Source organism: Balaenoptera musculus, chromosome 14 (genome assembly GCF_009873245.2).
Source record: "Balaenoptera musculus isolate JJ_BM4_2016_0621 chromosome 14, mBalMus1.pri.v3, whole genome shotgun sequence".
NCBI classification, from domain to species: Eukaryota; Metazoa; Chordata; class Mammalia; order Artiodactyla; family Balaenopteridae; genus Balaenoptera; species Balaenoptera musculus.
Window position 1 is genome coordinate 7,019,149 of NC_045798.1, and position 22,952 is coordinate 7,042,100.

The following is a 22,952-nucleotide window of genomic DNA, read 5'->3' on the forward strand; positions in this document are numbered from 1 at the left end:
CACACTGCGACCAGAGGTCGAGAGCCTTGCGTAGAGCTAAACTTCCAAACCAGGCTACTCCGAGGTGAGAAGACCTTACCTGGCTTCTTTACAGGTAACTTTATTTGGATGCATGCAGTCTGGTCTTCACTGATGAGGCAGACCCTGTGTCTGACAGTGGCCTTCTCACCTCACGGTTTGTTTCCCTACTAGTTTTATGCATAAACTTCCAGATGTGTTCTAACAAACCATGCCTAAGAAACCCCCAAACAATTTGTAAGGTCAGATCCAGCTTGAAGGATGGTATCAAGCAAATTCACAAACCCAAGTTTCTGAAACTTCATCTTTTATAAACCTACTACTTGTAAATCAGCATACAGAGAATGACATGTGTACTTCCACATCAGAGAGGTTACTTGTCAACATACAGTCTGTTAAGCTAATGGGGTAAATGGGCAAGTAACTTACTAACTTGTAAATCTTTCGCCATCTTGTTTTCTTTTGTTCTCTTAATGACATCTATGTATCACTGAACAATGACCTTCCAGCAGATGACAAAGAGGCACTAAATGCTATTGTTTGACTCAATTCTATAGTTTTCCATAAAAAGTCCATTATTAACGTTAATGCTTTTTTTCAGAAAATATTTTCATTTGGGAATTCCCTGGCGGTCCAGTGGTTGGGACTCTGCGCTCTCACTGCCGGGGCCCAGGTTCAGTCCCTGGTCGGGGAACTAAGTTCCCACAAGCCTTGTGGTGCAGCTGAAAAAAAAAAAAAACTTTCATTTCTAACTTCTGATAACAAAACAAGATACAGTCACGCAAATGTAAAGCTTAAAAGGTGACATACTTCTAACTACCGTCCAGGTCAAGAAGTAGAACTCTGTCAGCCGCCCAGAAGCCCCTCCAAGCCCCGCGTCACAATCACAGCCTTTCCTCCCCCAAAAAGTGCCCTTGTCCTTCTACAGTAATGACTTCCTCGTGTTTCTTTTTACAGTTTTATTCTCAAAGTGTGCATTGCTATTCACTACAGTTTGTCTGCTGTTTAGAAACTGCTGTCTCTGGAGCCCGTCACAGCCGCGCTGGTGGTGGAGCTCACGCCGTCCCTGGAGGCATCCGGCAGGTTCTTTTTTTAAAATTAATTTATTTATTTTTGGCTGCGTTGGGTCTTCGTTGCTGCGCGCGGGCTTTCTCTAGTTGCAGCGAGCGGGGGCTACTCTTCGTTGCAGTGCGCAGTCTTCTCATTGCAGTGGCTTCTCTTGTTGCAGAGCACGGGCTCTAGGTGTGCAGGCTTCAGTAGTTGTGGCACGCAGGCTCAGTAGTTGTGGCTCGCCGGCTCTAGAGCGCAGGCTCAGTAGTTGTGGCGCACGGACTTAGCTGCTCTGTGGCATGTGGGATCCTCCCAGACCAGGGCTCGAACCCGTGTCCCCTGCATCGGCAGGCGGATTCTTAACCACTGCACCACCAGGGAAGTCCCATCCGGCAGGTTCTTTCAGTCAGAATCTGCAGTCCTTTCTCTGGGCACATTTTTACTTGATTCCCATTGTTCTTTCAGGAGTTTCTTTTTCTCTAGGGTCTCCTTTGCTCTTTTTTTCCTTTCTTGCTTTCTCTTCTCTGCCTCTCGTTTTTCTTTGTAAACAGGACTGTTTTCACCGTTGTAGAAAACATCCACTTTCTCTTGCAGGATTCTTCGAGCTAGCTTTCTGTTTTGATCGACGGATCTAGTCTGGTGGCACTGTAAGAGATAATATTTCATAATGTGAAAGCCAGTGTGTTCTGGGCAGGACCTCAGGAATCATTAAATTCAACCTAGTCCCTTTATAGAGGGGTCAGGCCCGCAGAGGGAAAGCCACTTGTCAGGAGTCCCAGTAGGTCAGTGACAGGACGAAGGCCATACCCTTTCCCGCCTCTGCTTGGCCCCCGCCCACTCCCACACCCCAGCTGTATTATGTGGCTTTCACTGTGACTATTCCCATATTAGGAATGTTGTTTTGTTTAGAAGTAACAATAGCCTTCAAATAACTTAACGTTCCCAAATAATTTTGAAAACATCAACCAGTATGTCTAAGCAAGCCCTTTGTGTGCCCCATTTATAAATGTAAACTTCTCTCTGAAGAAGGAAAATAGCCTCTTTATTATTAGTCAGCCATAATATTCATTACGTAATATCTCCGTTATCACTGGTGAGTGCCTCACAAAGCTATTTGATAAAAGAAATTCTGTGAAATTGGGATGAAAGAATACTACCAAAAGCAAATTTGGAGTAACCTATATAAAATAGGTTTCAGAATTTTATTTGTTGCTCATGAATGTCACTTTTTTCAAGGAGGAAAAGAAAAATGATTGAGATTTTCACTAATACGCTCTTGGCTCAAAAACGTGGCAGCGAAGAACAGCTGTTAGGAACAGACTTTGGGTTCGGTCTGGGCTGACTCTCCTGCAGGTGCAGGAGCCTCCTTGTGCCTCAGATTCCACATCATGAGTGTAGGCTTGTGACGATTAAGAGTTAACTCGAATGTGAAGTGGCTCAGAACAGGGCTGGCCACAAGCTCACGTGATATATAAGTACTTGCGAAAGGTACCGCTGGTGTGCGAAAACCTGCCTCTGCTCTCTGCTGTGCCTCAAGGCTCGTGCTGCCTTCAGGGCCCTGGGGATACAGAATGCACTGGCAGTACCAAACCAGGAAACGGGAGAAAAGCTCTGCACCATTTCCTAGAGGCTCAGAATGTATTGACAGCTGGCGATATTCTGATCAGAGGTTGGTTTTTTATATTCAGAAGGAAGACTCCTACAGGCAGCTGTGCCCGGCGTTTTTCCTCTGAGGGCTGAAATCGGGTTGCCAACGTTATCTCACTCAGTCCTTCTCCAGAAGGGTAGGTGTCACTTGACATTTACCAAAGAGGGGACGGAGGGACATGGAGAATGCGACCATCTGAGCGATCAGCCAGGCGGCTAAGGGCTGAGCCCACCGGCGGACAGCCAGGGCCCGCGTGCTGCTTGCGGGCCGGAGCCCACGGCAGTGCCACAGAGCTTTCTGCAGCCACCCTGCAGCCCAGTGGCTCGACAAGAACCGTGGCCTGCCAAGTTCAAGGACAGCCGCAGCAAGAGCGCAACTGCAAAGGATCCTGGAAGGAGGCTCCTGACGCCGTGCAGGAGGTTCTGCCTGGGAGGAACGCTCGGGACCGGGCACGAGACCTGCAGTCCCTCTACTGCCGGGGTCATGGTGAGAACAAGTTTTCACTCAGGGGAAATCAGGGGACCCCCACGGCCTCCTTCCTCTACCTTGACGACAATGCCTGAGGGGACGTGCCTCAGCACCACGCAGTTGCTTGTTTTGTTGGTTGCCTGGCCCCCTGGCCCATGTCCTTTTACAAACTGCTCTTCAAGTTCACTCTCATCCAGGGAGAGCAGAGCAGGGTGGTCCTTCTTGCCTGCCACCTGGACTGGAGCGACCGCTGTTCCAGGGGATAAGAGTTCCGGCTTCTCGCAGAGCCGGAGTCCCCAGGGCACCAGGCACACTCTGGTCAGCGGGATAGGAAAACGGAACAGACCTGAGGTGCTCATAGCGCGTGGCTCTGCCGGCTCAGGACCTGAATAAGACAGAAAGGACAGCCCTTCAGCCTTGTTTGCGCTCAAGATTATACTGCAGGTTCTAAAATCACCTTTTATGAACCAGTTCAAACGATGACCACCCATCTGGCAGGCAGGGGATTTAGGAAATTAGTGCAGACAGGATACTCGGCAACGCACACCTCTCTCCGGCCCTGCATTGTCTACCGTGTTCTCAGCAGTACGTGCCTTGCCAACTGATAAATATTTTCTTGTAACAGACCAAAAATGTCTTCAAAGCACCCAGAAGTGTTGTTTTCTCAGGAAGGGGAGGCTTTCAGTGTAAAATTCAAAAGAACAGGGCTGTAATTTGATAAGGAAATGTTACATAGTACATCACACAAGAATTAGGATCTGAGTCAAGGGACATTATTTAAGTGTGTGAGAACCTTTGAAATCAAAATGGAAAGACAACAGTACGTGATAGTCTATTTTATAGCTTGAGCTTAAACAGTCTGACACAGTAAATATCACTATCAATCAATGTCATGATTGTTGTTTTTTCATGTTTCCAGTTTCATGGATTTGAATAGGAACATCTGTTCCCTCAGAAGCACTGCCAATCACATGATCCAACCGGTACTCATCCTTAGAACCACCAAGTCAACTGATTTTTATTAAGGTGCCTGTTAGGTTCAAAGTATGAGGTGAGGTATAGGGTGTGACGTGAGGTCAAAGAGAGCACGACGCTATCTTCATGGAGCTCACAGTCTAGTCGGAGAAGATATTCAAGAAGAAAGCGAGAGGTGCTGAACAAGAGATTTCAGTAACTACTCGAGACTAGCCTAAGGCTGAAATGTCTTAGTTGACAAATGAATAGTATAGAGAATAACAGCCATGAGGGTATGGTGAGTCCCACAGGCCTTTGCTTTTTTTTCGAGGGCAGGAGGGCAGAGGATCTGAAAGGTACCACCTCTCTTCAGAGATCTATGTATTCCCCGTGCGAATGGGGTCGGGGCGGGGGAGTCACAACCTTCGCCCATTTTCTCATCTGGAAAATGGGGGGAATAAGCCCTCTCCATGCATCCCACGCAGGCTTAGAGTAAAATCAGAGAAAACAGTATTCTGGAAAGGGCTTTGCTGATACCTCTGAAGGCATGAGACTGGTTTTTAGCAAAATCCCTGTCACCAGGGCTTTCCTGGTGCCACAGTGGTTGGGAATTCGCCTGCCAATGCAGGGGACATGGGTTCGAGCCCTGGTCTGGGAAGATCCCACATGCCGCGGAGCAACTAAGCCTGTGCGCCACAACTACTGAGCCTGCGCTCTAGAGCCCGTGAGCCACAACTACTGAGCCTGTGCGCCACAACTACTGAAGCCTGCGCGCCTAGAGCCCGTGCTCTGCAACAAGAGAAGCCACCGCAATGAGAAGCCCGTGCACTGCAATGAAGAGTAGCCTCCGCTCACCACAACTAGAGAAAGCCTGCGCGCAGCAATGAAGACCCAACACAGCCAAAAATAAATTAAAAAAAAAAAAATCCCTGTCACCCAGGCAGATTTGGGGAACTACGAATGTGCCACTCGCATAATACTTCTTGATCGAGGATTATGCAGGCACTAAAAACAGATATATTGCTCTTTTTAACAACTGCTTCCTGTGAGGCTCTAAACAGCTTCTTTTACCACTTGAAACCTTGTAAATTCTAGCCCATGGCAACTGGTCTCTAACACAGGTAGGAACTAGAGTTTACCTAAGGCAACTTCCTCAGCCAAAAGTAACGTACCATCCACCAAATTATTTCACTAGGTTTCTCTCGGCTCATTTACTTTTCACCCACCGGCAGTTCTGACAGCTAACATCCACTGGGCCCAACACTGATCTCTAGATAAGCTTAATGCAGAAACATGCTAGCAGGCATTGCTTCCTTGTAAACGTGCATTTTCTGTTATTTGAAATCCAAGTGCCTTTCTCAGTTATCAGTACAGATGACACTGGTCATTTTTAGAATGAATACAGTATTCTTCATCTCTATCTCTACTATTTCTATGGAAAATAAATATAATGAAATATACTCTTCAAGCTTTAGGCCAATGCTAGTTTTCAATCCTATGACTGACATATCTTCTTTGTGAAAAGTACGACGTTCAGCATGTTCGGAGCAGGTTCTGTCAGTCCCGGTGGATGATAATTGAGGTGGTGTTGGTTCCTACTGTGCTCCGTGGCTACCAAGGGAGATATTTTGAAACAGAGTATGCCAGTGAAGGTGGTGCTTTAAAAGCTGCTTCTGTTTACTGTGTGTGAAATATGTCAGAAGTATCCTCAGGAAAAGATAAAGATAAACCCAGGCACATCCTCTGAAATCTCTACAACAAAGAATCCACTCCCCCATAATGATTAAATGAATGAGACTAAGTTGATGTCCAAAATTTCCCTCCCCTTATTTCTGCTTTCAATTCACAGAACAGAATTCCTTTGTGTATCAGACAGTGTCTAGTCCCTGGATTAGGTTCCTGGAACAGGAGCCCAGTTCCTGGAACAGGAGCCCAGTACCTCTCTTGGGGCTTCTCTTCCATTAGTAAATCTGACCAGGCAGGATGGCAGTGGAATATAGTGCAGCGACAAAGAAAGGAAGCAGGTCTGAGACGGGGTGAAACTCCCAGACAAAGGGCGGAGAGGACGGCGCTTTTCTCAGCTGCTTTGTCACCAGCCCACTGTGTTTCAAATCTACCTTTCTGTCCTAGTTCAGAGCTGACACACACACAGGAAGGTCTCCCACCCAACTGGAGTTCGAGAAGGTCCCCAGTGTTCAGTTACTGGCTGCTTTGTTTAACAGCTAATTCCAACAGCCAATAGGACGATTCCAAATACTTTTAGTATCTCCTGAAGCTCTGGCTCTACTCCAATGGTGGCTAAAAATGACAAACACACCCATGGTTCCACTTCCCCAAAGCCCAGAGAAGAATACGGATTGGATTTCAGTTTTTGTGATGCCCACAGAGCAACCCAAAGTCTTTGGGGAACAATAAAAGCAGCTCAAATTAGAGCTCATCGTGACATTAAAAAAACAGAAAAAGAAAAATGGTAACAAGCGGTGTGCGTAAGGGGAAACCAGCAGTCACGACAGCGCGCCGATTCCCTCCCGTGAGTGTGAGCGTCAGGCCCGGCTGGCTCTCCACCCCAACTCCCCTCGGCTCTGCTCTTCCTTGGAGGATGGCGTCTGTACTAAACAGCTGACTGCAACTTAGGTTAAAGCCACGCTCTCTCTCACTTGGTCAAGTTAAGAGATAACAGGGCTGACGCCTTTAAAACAGGCAATGTTAATTTGTTCAATGAATATTTTCAACATCTACTATGTGCCGTGCATGGGCCTCGATGAGTCCAGTGAGCCTGTAGCATAAAAGAGAAATTAAGACATCCGTAAGATACATGCCAGAGCCCGGAATGGATGACATGCCACAGAGCAGTGGTTCTCAGACTTCACTGTGCTCCCAAGTCACCGGAAGGCTGGTTATTGGGACTTGGAAGCTGCATCCTATTAGGCGCCTTTCTTCCTGACTGGATCCACCTGGTACACAGTTCCTCCTCTGGCTTCCACAATCAGCCCAAACCAAGACTGACACCCAGCTCATGGGTGGCATGCTCAGCTCTGGAATGTGGCCTGTGACCAGAGCAAACAATCACATATTTAAACAAGATGCAGTGAGGTGAGGCTTGTTTCACCAACAGCCGAAATGCCCTGGAGAGCGGTAAGGGGATGCTTCTCCCTTCGTGTCTCTGAGACAGAGGATATTTGAATCTGGAAGACATAGGATCTCAACTCTGGACCCACCTCTGGATACCATTTGCCTGAAATTCACTGTTTAAGTATTTTTTAGAAAGGTAGAGTACTAGTTTCTCTTAGCCACAACTTTCATGGTGTATCAACCTTGCAGAAATGTCATCCAAACTAACCGAAAGAACAGATGTGGCGATTTGCTGAAATGGGGTGCTTTAGGAAAGAAGACTGTTAAAGCTCTCACGGCTCGAACTTTCATGCACAAATTCCCTAGGGATCCTGTTAAATAGGATACGGCTCATTAGGTCTGGGGTGGAGCCTGAGACTCTGCATTTCTAACCAGCTCCCAGGTGAGGTGGTTGCTGCCTGCAGTCCTGGCTCTTAAGATCGTCTGACTGCTGCATGAAAGCCCCATGATCACGATGGCAATGCTGGAGATGGAGAAGGTCTAAAGGAGAGAACAGGCGGGAGAGGAAGAGAAGACAAATGAGTATCGTATTGGGCGAAAAGAACAGGTGAAATGGTCACAAGGGGATTGAGAAACTGGGTCATCTGAAAAAAGAACATCAAAAACGTTGCTTCTATGGCATTAATTTTTTTTAAATTTTATTTATTTATTTATTTACTTATGGCTGTGTTGGGTCTTCGTTTCTGTGCGAGGGCTTTCTCTAGTTGTGGCAAGCGGGGGCCACTCTTCATTGCGGTGCGCGGGCCTCTCACTATCGCGGCCTCTCTTGTGGCGGAGCACAGGCTCCAGATGCGCAGGCTCAGTAATTGTGGCTCATGGGCCTAGTTGATCCGCGGCATGTGGGATCTTCCCAGACCAAGGCTCGAACCCGTGTCCCCTGCATTGGCAGGCAGATTCTCAACCACAGTGCCACCAGGGAAGCCCACATTTTTTTTTTAAAGCTGCCTTTTTTTTTAAGTCTTTATTGAATTTGTTACAATATTGCTCGTTTTATGTTTTGTTTTTTTAGTGGGAGGCATGTGGGATCTTAGCTCCCCGACCTGGGATTGAACCCGCATCCCCTGCATTGGAAGGTGAAGTCTCAACCACTGGACCGCTAGGGAAGTCCCCTGCATTAATGTTCTAGAACAGCACTGTCCAATAGAAATATAGTGCAAGCCACATGTGAAATTCTAAATTTTCTTATAGTCACGTTAAAAATAGTAAAAAGCAACTGATGAAGTAAATTTCAATATACTTTATTTAATCCAATATATCCCAAATATTATTACTTCAACATATAATCAATAAAAAAATTTATTTAGATTTTCTTTTTATATGAGGTCTGCAAAATCTGAAGTGTGGCCACGCTTACAGCACATGTCAGTCTGGACTAGCCACATGTGCTCGTGGCTACTGTAGTGGACGAGGTAGCTCTAGAATCCTGCTATCAGAGTGTGGCCCACGGGGCAGCAGCAACAGCACCATCTGGGAGCTTGTTAGGAATGAAGAATCTCAGGACCTTCTAAATGAGAACCTGTGTGTTTTTTTGGTTTTTTTTTGGCTGTGCCGCACAGCTTGCTGGATCTCAGTTCCCCAACCAGGGATCGAACCCGGGCCCGCAGCAGTGAAAGCGCAGAGTCCTAACCACTGGACCGCCAAGGAAGTCCCAGAGAACCTGTGTTTTAATAAGATCTTCAAGTGATTCAGAGGCACATTGAAGTTTGAGAAGCAAAGGACACAGGAATTAGCAAGTTCTTCCAACTGCTAGGACAGACACTTTTAAGAGCTATTGTTTCTTATGTTTATAATGTTTAAAAAGTTGAGACCAGAATTCAGGAGTGCTGATTACCTGCTTAGCCATGGTCTTGCTTCCCCCTTCCGAATAAGGAGATAAAATAGGTCTCAAAAACAATGACCTAATCAATGGTGAAGGACCAAACACAGTGAGCTTTAAAAAGACAAAATGGCCAGCTGATGGCACCAGAAGCTAAGTGAGAGGATGGTTTTCTGTGAAATGCTTAATAATAATCTATGTTTCAAAAGTGTGTTTTGGCGCTCCCTGCCGAATGGGAGTGAAGATAAAGCAGCCTCTCCCTCCTTTTCACACCTCTAGCTCATCCTCCTGTTCTAGTTGCCTGAAATCCTTATGAGGGCTGCAACACCTCCCCAGACAGAACCCCTGGGAACTTTGGCTCAGGCTTGAAATAGACCCTGTCATTTCCTAGGCTGGGGGCTCTACACTGAAGACAGAGCACCTTTCAGCCACAGTAAGTGTTTCCAGAGAATTATTTCTCAAATAAGAAAATCACAATGGACTGAGCAGGAAAGGACAACAGAGCTGCTATCCTTGATTTGGGAGGACAAGAGGAAAAGGAAACTACTCTGAGTTTGGTCTAAATTTAACTGCTGCACAGCTCAAGAGACACTAAAGAAGTAGATAAAAAGAAAAGCTTTCAATTCATACAATACCAACATCCCGTTCAGTTTTTTTTTTAAACAGAGAACTTCAAATCCACAATTACACCTGTCCTATTTGGGTGCACCACTGTGATTTTCTTCTATTTATGGCACCTAACAGGAACTTTATAATTTATCAACTACACTATTAAAATAACACAAACACATTAAAAAAGCAGCAATAACTACACTCCACATTTTCCTCTAAAAGTCTCAAAGACTCTGTTACCATCAATGATGCTTTGTATTTGTCTAGGACTTAGGTTTTCGAAGCACGTTCAAATATGTTATCGTAGTGAATATTTCATACAAATAAAGGAAAGAAGGGATGTATACTGTATGGAATATTTCAGGAAGACTTGTTTTGGAAGAACATTAGGTAGTCCATTTTTTTAAACTAAATTGTCCTTCCTGTTGCTTGTTCCTTTACCTTTCATAACATCTCCAGATTTGTTCTTTGCCCAGCTCCTTAAAAAGCGTTAGCTCATTTTCCTCAGCGTTCTCTCCTTGACTCCTCCTCTCACTTTTTTGTCCCTGAAAGGCCATACTGCTTTGTAGTCAGCGTGACCTGTGTCAGTGCCTTGCCTCCATGATTTACTCACTGTGCAACTCTGGCCACGTTTCCACATCTGTGAAACAGAGGTAATACCATCGAGGGAGAGAAAAAAATCGTACACGTCGCCACGAATGTAAAGCGCTTAGGATCCCTAAATTACAAAGCTCAGGAACCTCTGGCTAACACACCACAAGCCCAATCTGCAAACGGATTATTTCATGGACTTTTGTTTTAGAAGCTCAGTGAAAAGGTATCTAGAAAATGACCTGCAAACAAGTTTACTTGGCATGGTCCAATTTAAGAAATACTTGGAAACCATGAAGTAACCGAAGATATGCTGTTTGGTGAGGTCATAATTGTGGTCTATGAAATCAGGTGCCAAAGAGATAATTACGATGCCAAGAATATAGCGTGACTTCCCAGAAGGTTCAAATTGAAAGATAAAAACTACCTTCATCACAGCAAGTCCTTGTTTAAACATAGAGATCTTTAGGAATTATCTGATATAGTAAAAAAAATCATGAAGGACAGAAAAGATGAAAAAAGTCACGTTTAAATGTACACCTGATTATTCCTTTTCTTCTTCAATGGTTAAACTATAAAGTTTTAGAGTTCATCATTTTTGCTGTGGAGGACGTCCCTCCTCCAACCCCCGCCAATGACAAGCTGTTTTGTATATAAAAATAAATGACACAGAGTAACACTCTGGTTAACAAACATTAAATGCCTCAAGCCATTAGCGGCGGCTATTACTGAACAGCCTAATCTTATCCCAATCAGAGTGAAAGATCTCCACTCAAAAGCGTCAATTTGACATCATCGTGGCAAAAGAATACTTGAGCAATACAAAGATGTTATAATAAAATCACATAGTTTTTTTTGATATTGAGCTCCATGAGCTGTTTGTATATTTTGGAGATTAATCCTTTGTCTGTTGTTTCATTTGCAAATATTTTCTCCCATTCTGAGGGTTGTCTTTAAAGTCTTGTTTATGGTTTCCTTTGCTGTGCACCCTTATTAGGGCATAAAATAGTGGTGTAAGCTTGTATACAAGTAATGCAAAATCTCCAGTATGAGGAGGGAGGGGGATTAAATTAAGATGAATAGTTCTTACACTTAATACATACTTGAATTTCTGACACCTTCTACTTCTGTTTTCTATATTCAGAAATAATTTCTATGGACTTTAAAAACCTCCTCTGTTTTTATAAAGCTTCTCTCTAGACCAATTAGTCAAAAGCAGTTTCCACTCTGAATTTGTAAAAATTAAGACGCTACCAAAGAGCTTAACCTAAATTAAGAAATAAGGTGTGAATAACCTTACCAAAATATTTTGTATCAGTTGGTTAACAAGATAACTCGGTTAATTAGAATACTAGCTTCTGAACATGTTGGCTTATTAAAACATTAATAGATTTTTTTGAAAGTTACCTAAAAATGACACTGCCAAAAACAAAAACACACTCAAACTAAACAAAGTCCATCAGATTTTGTAGCAAAAAGCAATGATCTCCTGCCTCTTGCATGGTTGGGAACTAATCTCCAGTACTCGGTTTTGGGGTTAACATTTTTCTTGCAAGGAAACACACCTCCCTTTGCCTGGAGCTGTCTCAGGAATCCACTTTCCCATTCTAGTGTGAGAATCTCAAGTAACAGATTTTGCAACCAACTGAAATTAGTGGTAAAACTGCTTTTTGTTTTGTTTTTGTTTTTTGGTGGACTTGAAAGAAACATGGTTGCTGAAAACAGAGCCGTGTGCTTAAAAATGATTTGATTTTGGTTGGGTCTTAACACAAGCACAATACTGATGGGTGGATTAACACAACTGGGAGGAGGGTTCGATTTACTTAAGCTTGAACTCTCCCATACACGGATGGGGTTTTGGAGAGACTGAGTTTCTACTGTTGAGACAAAATTGTCAGGTATTCTTAGGAGGCTCAGATCAGATGGAATGCCTCTTGGCAGATTTGTTATTCCAAGGGCAAATAACATCTGTTCCGTCCTGGCTTCTCCGGCACACCTACGGACAAGGCTGGCGAAGTCCTTTATCGTGGGCTCTGGACACTCGGAGGAAAATCTAAGAGCCCGAAGTACCTTAAAGGGTAAGAACCTTTCGTCTGAGAAAGGCGGACTGACCAGTGCGTGTGAGATGGGCTAGGGGCCCACGGGGAGGGTTCTCTGTGGTCCTTCGAAAGGCTGGGCAAGAGGAAAACACCCACGATGCCTAAAACAGGCCCAGCTGCGTGCTAACAGCTCCCTAAGGCTCCGCCGAACAAGTCAACGAGCATCGTTCCATCTGTCCTCGGGCCTCGGTGGAACTGTTTTCTCCACAAGGGTGGGTTCTTCTCGCCCGCCCCCACCCAAGTCCCTGAAGAGCCCCAGTGCCGACCCCCACCAGCCTAGGGTAAACCCGGTCCAGGGTAAACTTAGCTCGGGTGTCCGGGCCGGCTTCACCTCACCGCCAGCGGGGCCTCAGGTCAATGGGCTGCGCGACTCAGGGTCGCAAACGGGGAAATTCACGGGTCCCAGCTCCCAGTCCTCTCCCCGGAGCCCCTAACAATCGTGGGCAACCGTGTGGGTGTCGGGCTTCTGCGCAGACGCTTACCTGACCTCAGGACTGGGCTCCCGCCCCCAACGTTCTGGGTGAACCGGAATGGCCGCAGGAGCGGGAACGCAAACGCACCGCCGCGCCTGCGCACGCGCCGTACTCCTGCCGCAGCCCCCCCTCACAAACCCGAGACCCGTCTTACTAACTGCGCATGCGGGAAGCTGAGGCTTCTTTCCCGCGTAGCTGCAGTAGGTTCCCAGAGAGCCAATCAGACGAGAGGACTTGACTGCAGCCCCGCCCCCTCCCCTGCCCCACCCCTTCCGCGGGCGTCGGACCTCCCCCTTTGGTGAGAGCTGGGGGCGGGACGGGGGAAGTGGACGCGCGCGCGCCGCGGCTCGGCCGTCTCCGCCCCCTTCCGAGCAGCCAATCGCAACCAAGACGCCGGGCGCGCGCACGCTCCCTTGAGTTTAACGGTCGCGAGAAGCGCTCGCCCGACACTGACATCGGCAGTGGGAACGGCGGCCAGGTAAGCGGCCGCCAGCCTGCGGGGAGCTGCCGGCCTGCGGGGAGCTGCCGGTCGCGGGAGACAGGGCACGCGACTCGAAGACACCAAGTCAGCGGTCCCCTGAGTGTGCTGATGTGTTAGGGTGGGGGAAAACGACACTCACACAACGCAACCTCAGCGGAGCCCGCGGCCGTGTGGGGGCTTTGCTTGCGGCAGTGCACCTTTTCTAGACTCTGACCTTGAGTGACACCCGCGAGGCCCAATCGCTGAGCGCCTCTTCCCGAGGGGCGGGGGTCTTGAGGGATTTCTCTCTCTCCTTTTTTTTGACCAGCTTCCTGGGCTTACTTTGAGAATCACGATTGTAGTTGTTGGACCGGTGGTTTTAACTCCAGCCTCCCTGGTGCCTACAATTTAGGCAACTGCGTGGGTTCTCCTCGCCTTCGTACTTTAACCCGAGAGCCGCCGCCAGCAGCTGCGGTCTGGCTGTGAGCGCGAGAACGTCAGGATCTGGCCTCAAAACCTGAAATCATGCCTTCTTTCCCCCTCTCAGGCTCCCACCAAAGCAAAACGCCTGGTTAACTTTTATATTCTCAGCAGACCCCCCATCAGTCGTTCCTCTACCCCCTAACTCCCTTTTTCTGCTAGGAGCTGGGGCCATCAAAAGCGTCAAATTTTGTTGATGGGAGATATAAAAGTCTCTGTTCTTATACCCATTCTCCATCAGGTTCTTAAAATTTTGCATTGTATATCTTTTTTTTTTTTTTAATTCATCCCCCACTCTCCCACCCATTCCTCCCCACCCTCACGCTCTGCTGGGAAAGCATCGCATTTCAAGATGCATCTGGATCTACTGCATCCGGATTAACTCAACGGGGGAAATTATAGATGGGGTTGCAGGCCGATCCGCGTCCCTGGAGAGCTTGTGTTTTCCTGCTGGAAGAGCAAGGTGATTCGAATCCAGGTATTTTCGTTGCCAGATGGAAGGTGCAGCCCCTGACTTTTTCAATACCCCATTTGTCGTTGGTGATGGGCTGAGTCACTGGGGAGAAATCTGTTTAGCTAGGTCCGGTTACCCTTGGCCTTCACACCTGTCCCTGAAGGAAATGGTTCCTTTGTGAGCTGATGCTCTCAAGGTTGTGCTTTGTAAAACCAGGCCCTAGAAAGTGGGAACCTAGAGGAACCAGAATAATAGGTAATTTTCCTCTATTGCACCCCCTGAAGTTTCCATCTTGTAAGCAGCATATGTTTTCTGTATTCTTCCCCCTCCCCCACCCACTTACTCCTGGCTTTTTTTTAAGGACATGAATTCCTTAAGAAGGAGGCATGCTGTTTGACTTGTTATAGCCAATTTACCTCTGTACATCTAGCTTCAGTTAAGTTTTAGTGGACCTGGCTAATAGTTTATTTTTTAAGAAGTGATAGCATGCACAGAGTACAAAAGTACTCTACGTGTACAGTATATAGTGCACTCCTTCCACTCCCACCTTCCAGCCAGTGGGGAAACAACCACTGTTAACAGTTTAATTGGCTGTTTTCAGTACCAGATTCAATATAGATACCAAGTAGTTCCCATTCATCTATTCACTGTATAAATCAACAAGTATGGATACTTGGTAGAATTTATTAAAGGAATGAACAAGGCACGTATCAATAAGTATTCCAATTGTTACACTGTAGAATTGTGTCTGGAACCTTGATTATTAAGCACATAAAATTGTGAAATATTACCTGAAAAGATAATACTACTTCTGCAAATCAGAAGATTTGTAGATTTTTTATTGAGATATAATTTATATACCATAAAATCTACTCTTTTAAAGTGTACAGTTCAGTGATTTTTAGTATATTCACAGAGTTGTGCAACCATCACCACTGTGTAATTCTAGAAGTTTTCATCTCCCCAAAAAGACACCCCATACCCATTTTGGTCACTCCCGTTCTCTCCTTCTCCCAGCTCCTGGCAACTGTTAATCTGTTTTCTGTCTCTATAGATTTGCCTTCTCTAGATACTTCGTATAAATGGAATCCTACAATACGAAGTCTTTTATTGACCTTCTTTTACTTAGCATAATTTTTTTTTTTTGGCCACACCACATGCAGCTTGCGGGGTCTTAGTTCCCGGAATAGGGAGTGAACCTGGGCCCACGGCAGTGAAAGCTCTGAGCTCTAACCACTGGACTGCCAGGGAATTCCCTTTGGCATAATGTTTTAAATGTTTATCCACATTGTAGCATAAATCAGTACTTTTTTCTTTTCTATGAAAAATATTCCATCATACAGATACACAACATTTATTTATCCATTCATCAGTTGGACATTTGGGTTGTTTCTGAATTTTGGCTATTATGAATAATGTTGCTATCCTTAATGTAGATTTGTATAAAAGGATCAAGGTTTCCAAAGTCCTGAAAAGACAGTTGCTAGGTTTAATGGCTTTTTATAATAGTTTTTGTTCCTCATTCATTTTCAGACTCTCCTGGGACCTTCAGACATTTCACAGTCTGAATGTCAGCAACTGAAAATGCCTTTAGACGATGAAGCATCTGAAGATGACTCAGATTCAGTTTCTTCAAACAGTGCAAGAGCCATTTTCCAGTGAGAGAGTGTAACAATATCTGTACGCTATGGAAGATTTTGACTTGGGGAAACCCTTACAAAAAGCTTCATCTTCCGTAGAATCTGATATAAAAAATTCTCCCCATTCTCTTGGACTGAACTTAAGTACTAATAGGTAAGAATGGGATAGATTTTTTTTTAATGTAATGACAAATCAGAATAACTTTATTTGCATAGTTTGCTAGTTTATCCAAATAGTGTCATAGTTACTGATTTGCATTTAAAAAACCCCAAAACTATGATCAGGAACTGTTCAAGGACAGTTGTTTGGGTTAAGAATAGTTTCAATCCTTTCATGTTTTTCATTTCTCCCAGAGATGTACTTTTGCATGGGGAACATTGTGAAAAAGAATTTGTTTTGCTAGTTGGAGTTTTCTTTACACTTTTTTTGTCTTCGGTAAATTACAGGTATATCTTTAAAATTTAGTTGTTTAAATATTGTTTCTCCATTTTGAAGTTAAGAGGACAAATAATGTTTCATATTGCAGAAATACCTCACCAATCTGGAAAGTAGCAATTAAAGTTGAATACTAGGAAGTAAGCAAAAAAACAGGCTCTGAGTTGACAAAGTAGATGCTATCAAACAATGCATTTTATGCATTTTCTTTTTAAACTATCCCATGTTTGGTTTGTTTTTAATCAGGGCCTGTTTACTCTCATTTTGTACATAGTCTGGCAAGTTGATTATTTGGTTTCTAAATTACAGTAGGTTAAAAACAGCAAAGAGGCAGGACCACTGGAGAGGAGATCACCTATAAAAAGCAGGTACAATAAAACTAAAGCACAGCAGTCTGGGGCCTACTGGTAAAGGAGCAAATTTACACACAGTAATAGGTCTTGAAGAAATTGTGTATTTTCAATAAATTAATTCATTAAAAAATTTGTTCATTCTTTGGTCTCAGGAGGAATTCAAGGCAGCTTACAAGAATACATAAAAGAAGAGGAGAAAGCATAAATTAAAATAGGGAGGAAAGGGAAGAAAAAAAAGCTTGGGATATGGTCCGGAAATGTTTGCCATCGTAATCTATACCCACTTCCTGAATGTTGGCCACGCTATTTGTTTCCTGTATCATTTGGCAGCCCCTTTGAAACCCACTTCTAGAAGAAACCCCTTTTAGAACATAGTGTTTGATTTACTTGGAGGAACTTAAATGTGCCTTTCTAATGAAAATTATGTAACTGAACCGTCTCCCTTTTCATTGTGACTGGCAGTTAAATTGGCCAAATTTAAACTTGATTATTACACAACTATATTTGTATATTTAACACTTAATGGACAACATATTATGTTCTTTCCCTTGAATTTTTATGAGTATTTTCTCTGATCCTCTTTATTATTTTACTGTTATTTTCATTAGTGTCCTCTTTTTTGCAAATTGTGAAACAAAGCAGAGTATCAATAAATAAAGTGACCTTTCAATGGTTAGAATTTAAATAAATTTTAATGTCCCTAATTATGCCTTGTGTTTTTATAAAACAAATCTGAAATAAACTCATCTCAGATTTGGAAAAGCAGTCCTCCTGGAAAGAATCAGTGCTATTTTACGCACTGAATAGGCTAAATAAGTCCTGAATATTTGCTGCTAATTTGGTTGGCACTACTTTTATTCAAAGACAGTGCAAAGATAAGCATCACCTTATCACACCAAATTAGGGGGATCCAGTTAATAAGACTTGACTGTAATTCTGGGCAATGGAGAAAGAATCTCCATAACAATAAAGGGCTGTTCTTAAAGTGGGGTGAAATAATCCTCTGGAATAATTTAGATCGGAGTAGCTTAGAATTTTTCTTATTGTTTAGCAGAAACTTTTATTTTCTGCTGTACTCTGGAGTGTTCTCTCACTTCTGAAGAAGGTTTTTCTGTTGTGTTCTTAAAAATACAGTTAAGTGCTGTCTGTCTTTTCACTGCTATTTTCCTTTCATGGACAAACTTGTGATCAGATTTTCAGCAAATGAGGTGCCATTAAGAAGGATTAAATATCAGTAGTTTTGTACTGCTCTGCTAAATCTTGAACTGCTGAATTATTCAACACTTTGGTAGAATGAAGAAAACCATTTGAATTATTTATGTTTCAACAGAAGTAGTCCCCACCTTAGTACAAATGGGGTATCCTCTTTCTCAGGGAAGACCAGACCATCTGTAATTCAAGGTACAGTTGAAGTCCTAACCTCTTTAATGCAAGAGCTACAAAACAGTGGAAAGACTGATTCGGAACTTTGGAAAAACTGTGAGGTATCTAGTTTTGTTTTATTTGTGGAATTAAAAAAATAATTCTATTTATAAATATGCCTCTACTAAACTCTAAATTATAGAAATTTATATCCTAAAGAGCATGATACTTAAGTTATTGCTAGAATAAAGTGGTCAAGGATATTAATTAGGGAACAATATAGAACAAACGTGAAAAATGATCAAAGGTACGTTTTAACAAAATATAAGTGATTAGACATTCTAATTTATACTTTAAATGTGAACTAAAATATTGTCTTTGTTCATAAAAATGAGAATTCCAAAATTATTGATATTGTTACTAATTCTGATCTTTTAAGTAACTTATACAGAATTGTCATCATTTTGTAAAACCTAAATCCACTTTGAAATATTTCTAATTATAAAGTAAGGTTTCTGTTTAATACCTTATCGCATTTAGCTGTGCTACATTGACTTATATTGGTTGTTCCGGTCAAGTGGTTCTTTATTTTGTCCATAGGTTAAATTGTGATATAAAAATTTAACAGTTAAAAGAATACTTACAAATAAGTTTTGTGTCATGGAATAATGCCCAAGATAGACTTTTCCAAGGCTAGAGTTGGTAACACTTTGTAGAAATGTGTAAAACATTATTATTAAATTCTTTAGAGAGCAGTAGATTTTGTTGTAAATGTTAATCATAGTTTTAAAACTATGTAGAATAAATGGAATGAAAGATTATCTGGTTTAAGAATTCAGCAGCAGCCACCCCTAAGTGTAATTACTTATATTCATTATCCATAATCATTGGAATTATAAAAATGACTATTATGGCAAACTTAAAAGAAAACTGGGTTTTAATTTTTGATACCTTTTTTTTCCATATAACAATCAGTATGTGCTAATGCAAAAGACCTATAAAATGCCATTGTAAAATGATGTAAATAATAATGGAATGTTTTATGAAATGCTTCCCCTAGTATACTTACTCATTAGCTTATAATACCTGAATTGATACGCTTTAAAAAAAAAATGAGGCATTGCCTCAATGTGGCTTGACTTCTGGCAAATTCATTTTTAAGTAGAAATTGTTACTTTTAGTCTTTGAAATCAACATCTTAAATCAGAATCAGAATATATTTGTGAATTTAAGACACAGATGATTACAAGCCAGAATACCAACCAGCTACTTACACCTTTTAATATTTGAACCGGTTTCTTTCTTTCTGCCCTTTCTTCTCCTGTGATCTAACAGATGATTTTTATTCTGTTGAGTATTAACTGACTACTTAATTTTTATAATGTAGGCATATAATTGATTATTCACTGAAGAGCTTCTTAAGCTATTTCTGACTTTGACAGAATATGAAATACTTTTTTGGCCATTTCAGTAAAATTTCTTGAATTTGTTTTGTGTGTTTTCATAGCCTATGAAAATAAAAGTCTCTGATGCTTTAGGGTAATGATTTAGACAGAATGGGAGGGTAATGATTGCGCAAGTCTTATTCCTGACTCTTCCCTGAATTTCATGTTTACACCTTTCTTTTGGAATAGTAACGTTTGTCTGATTTCTACCACTTATAAGAAACTAATCTACATTATTACAGCAAAGAACTAAACCTCCACAGAGCTCTGGAAGAGATCTGGGGATGACCTGATTCTTTAGAATTCCTTTATAAAACCTCTCTTCTGGGATTCTTAAGTTTATCACTGCTTAAACTTGGGAAGGTTACGTATTTTTATTAGATCAGGAAAGAATTTTTTAAGACATTTCCATAGAAATACTTTTATACATTCTTAAGTACTTGCTAATATTTCTATGATTGTAAGAAAAATTTAAAAGCACATCATTAAATTATTTTAGCATTTTAACTATTTAGCACTACTGATTATGTATATAATAGTAATAGTTACGTGATAATTATTGAGTATTTGCCAGGCAGTATACTAGATACTTTGTTAGTGGCACTCAACCTTATTGGACCCAAAGCCCTCTTTTTATAACAGTTTTCAAAATAATATCAACTTATATTGTCCTGAAATGAAATTCACAGATAATATAACCTGCCTGTATCTGCTTTAAAAAAAAATAATCAATGTAATGTCCTAACTGTGCTATAAAAGAGGAATAATAGTTACTTATAATAAGATAATATGTAAATGTATAAATACTCAGACATATCCGCATTAGACAACATAATGTAGCAGCAGTCTGGTGTTCACCTCTGTGTAGACTCACCTTGAACGCAGCAGCTATCAACACAGACTGATACATCTGCCTTGCACTGATGATCCAGCACCGCAACTGGTGACATGATTGTTTGAAATGGTGACTCATTTCTGAGCACGTTCTGAAACATCTTGGTAGTTGCATTCCTGGACAATTGGGTGATTTGAAAACTATGCAAAATATGTATCATTTTTATAATATAAAATGGACACAGGACAGTTCTTTATTGTCAGGGACTATCTTGTGATTTGTATCCCTGGATCCTGCCCACTAAATGCTGGTGGTGCTCCCGCGATCCTTGTGACAACCATGAATGACCTCACAGATTTTCAAAATATAGTTCCCCCATTGAGATCACTGCTTTACATGCATCACATTTAAATCTAAAATGTAGTCCTCTCAGCCACCTATGAGGTGTTGCTGTTCCCCTTTGATAAATTAGGAAACTGAGGCATAAAGAAGTTAAATTTACTTGTTCAGGACCACCCAGGTTGTTGGTGGAGAGGTGGGAGTCTGGCCTGAGAAAAGCCCATAGGACGTTTCCCAGGCCAGACTAGAGCAGCGGACGGCAGCAACCCCGTTCAGGCTAATAGCGCCAGGCACCTGCGCTCAGGGGGAATCCAGGCGCCCGTGCCCTCCGGCACGTAAGATGTGGGTAGTGTACATAGGTTTAGTTGGAAATGAATAATAGCCCTTCTTAATAATTAAGTGTATAATGTTATTCACAGTATTAATAATATTCTTAAATTAGCTTACTTAAAATTAAAACATTAACAATAAAATCTGACTTGGAAAAACAAAGTCTCCACTAATTTATGGCCTGAATGAACTCTATTCATTTGTATCCTAAATAAGAAAATGATGATAAGGATGTGATTAATCTCAAGTGTCTCACATACTATGAAGCCATTTTTTGTTAAGTAAATTGTTATTCTATCATAATTTAGTTTTATGTGAGTAATAACTTTATTAGGATAAAAATAACCCCTAAAGGTATAGGGGTATAACTGAATAAGGAAACTGTTGCCTGCTGATTTCTTTTATGTTTTGACTAATATAAGATACCTCACATAAGTTGAGAAGGTAAGGGACTTGATTTGACCTAGTCCACCTCGTCCTGAAGTCAGTTGATTTAGAATTCATGCTTCCTATCAGTACCATCGTATTTCATTTTGAGGCTTTCTTTTCCAGTCTTGAGGTTTTCTCCCCTTTACCTTAATACTGTTATACAGGTTTCAACTTAATTCTGTTATATAAGTGGCTTTCACCATGAACCTGAAGGGTCCCTGGATTGTGTAGTCTATAACACCAAGAAAAGTGCAGCTAGCAGTATCCATTGTTATACACTCGTTTAGACTGTGTATCTGAGTGTCCACTCTGGGCCTTGTGTCCTAGGTGCTGGAGACGGGGTGGGCGCAGGGGTGAGAGACAGACAGGTTAACCAGGAGAACAAGTGAGATACTTTCCGACTGTGGTAAACGCTCCAAAGGAACTAAACAGGGTGCCAAGAAAGAGAGAGAGTGGCTCTGAGGATGGTCTGGGAAACTCTTTGAGAGAAGATGATAATTGAGCTGAAATCGCAGCGAGGGAAGAAGCCAGCCATGTTGAGAGCTACGGAGAGAGCTTTCCAGGTAGAGGGTGCAGCAAGTGCGAGACTTTTGAGGCGGAAGACAGTTTTGGCATGTCCAGGGAACAGAAGGGGTCCAGCGAGGCTGGTGTGTGTCGAGAAAGGGACAGAGAGACTTGAGATGACGCTGGGAGGTGCAGATGAGCCAGATCACGCAGGGCCCTGTAGGGAATGACCGGAGTGGAAAGACACCGAAAGGTTTTAAGCAGGGAAGCCAGTTGTGGTGGCTACTTGTTGACATTGTATGTTATTACATACGGTCTGTTACTGAAAGTAGACCAGCCTTTAGATTGAAGTCAGCCTCTGGAGAAGTCCGTGCCCCCTCTCCTCCCGTGTTTTGGCCTAGTCTAGTTATAAGAGCACTTAGCTACTACTCGTGGGGGTCAGGATGGATCAGGACCTAAAAGTGGCCGTGGAGGGAATTATAGGTCGCTTCCATAGGTTTTCAGAGTCATTTTTTCATTCTTTTTCAGCTGCAGTGCTTTAAAGCACTTTAATATCTGACTCTAAAAAAGGTTTTTTAACTTGAAGAACAACTAAATTAGGGATCACATTCTCCTAATACTAAACTATTTGTTGTTTTACGATGCGGGATTCTTTTTCTGGGTCCAGGTTAGTGTTTAAGAAAACCATTAGGTGTTATGAGGAAAGGAAGAGGGACTTAAGACAAATGTAAAGTACAACTAGCAGCAGTTCTTGATTAATCAGAAATGGTAGCAGATGACATCAAATTAAGATGCCATTTGAAAAAGGAGATTTACTCAGACGCTCAAATTTACCCAGACCACAGGTAACATAAGAAAGGGGTGCCCAAGCCTATGTCTGTGTACTTTTGCATTAAATTTAGTTTTATAATTAATTTAGCTTATGATTTTTACATTAAAAATACATTTTTAAAAAAGGCTCTGTCCCACTGGAGGAATATTTCTGTGAAATATTAGGTTAAAAATTTATGTTTAACTAAAATAT

General features: G+C 42.5%; 2 protein-coding genes across 17 annotated transcripts in view; one reads left to right on the forward strand and one right to left on the reverse strand.

Annotated features, from left to right (window-relative positions):
* Positions 1-962: 962 nt before the first annotated feature.
* C14H12orf65 (chromosome 14 C12orf65 homolog) lies at positions 963-12,983 on the reverse strand. 4 transcript variants are annotated; one of them, XM_036822881.1, is made up of 3 exons: positions 12,871-12,983; positions 3,262-3,569; positions 963-1,713 (listed from the first exon to the last, which is right to left on the reverse strand). In XM_036822881.1, exons 2-3 carry the CDS (start codon positions 3,541-3,543, stop codon positions 1,471-1,473), a joined length of 525 nt encoding a protein of 174 aa, XP_036678776.1. In that variant the 5' UTR covers positions 3,544-3,569; positions 12,871-12,983; the 3' UTR covers positions 963-1,470. The 4 variants fall into 4 exon arrangements, with proteins under 4 accessions (XP_036678776.1, XP_036678778.1, XP_036678777.1 ...); XM_036822883.1 differs by lacking the exon at positions 12,871-12,983 and adding an exon at positions 12,725-12,855 and having other exon boundaries at positions 1,341-1,713; XM_036822882.1 differs by lacking the exon at positions 12,871-12,983 and adding an exon at positions 12,692-12,855 and having other exon boundaries at positions 1,341-1,713.
* Positions 12,984-13,242: 259 nt separating this feature from the next.
* The window catches only part of MPHOSPH9 (M-phase phosphoprotein 9), a 54,877-nt gene continuing 45,167 nt past the window's right edge, over positions 13,243-22,952 (forward strand). For 8 of the 13 annotated variants that reach the window (XR_005022618.1, XR_005022617.1, XM_036874850.1 and 5 more), the window contains exons 1-4: positions 13,287-13,339; positions 14,140-14,279; positions 15,789-16,049; positions 18,015-18,168. Coding sequence is in view for 10 of the 13 variants with exons in the window: in XM_036874850.1 (XP_036730745.1) it covers positions 15,943-16,049; positions 18,015-18,168 (261 nt within the window). In the remaining 3 variants the exon portion in view is untranslated. Of the gene's footprint in view, positions 13,340-14,139; positions 14,280-15,788; positions 16,050-18,014; positions 18,169-22,952 lie in introns of those variants that run through there. The other 5 variants (XM_036874851.1, XM_036874852.1, XM_036874861.1 and 2 more) reach the window with 5 other exon arrangements.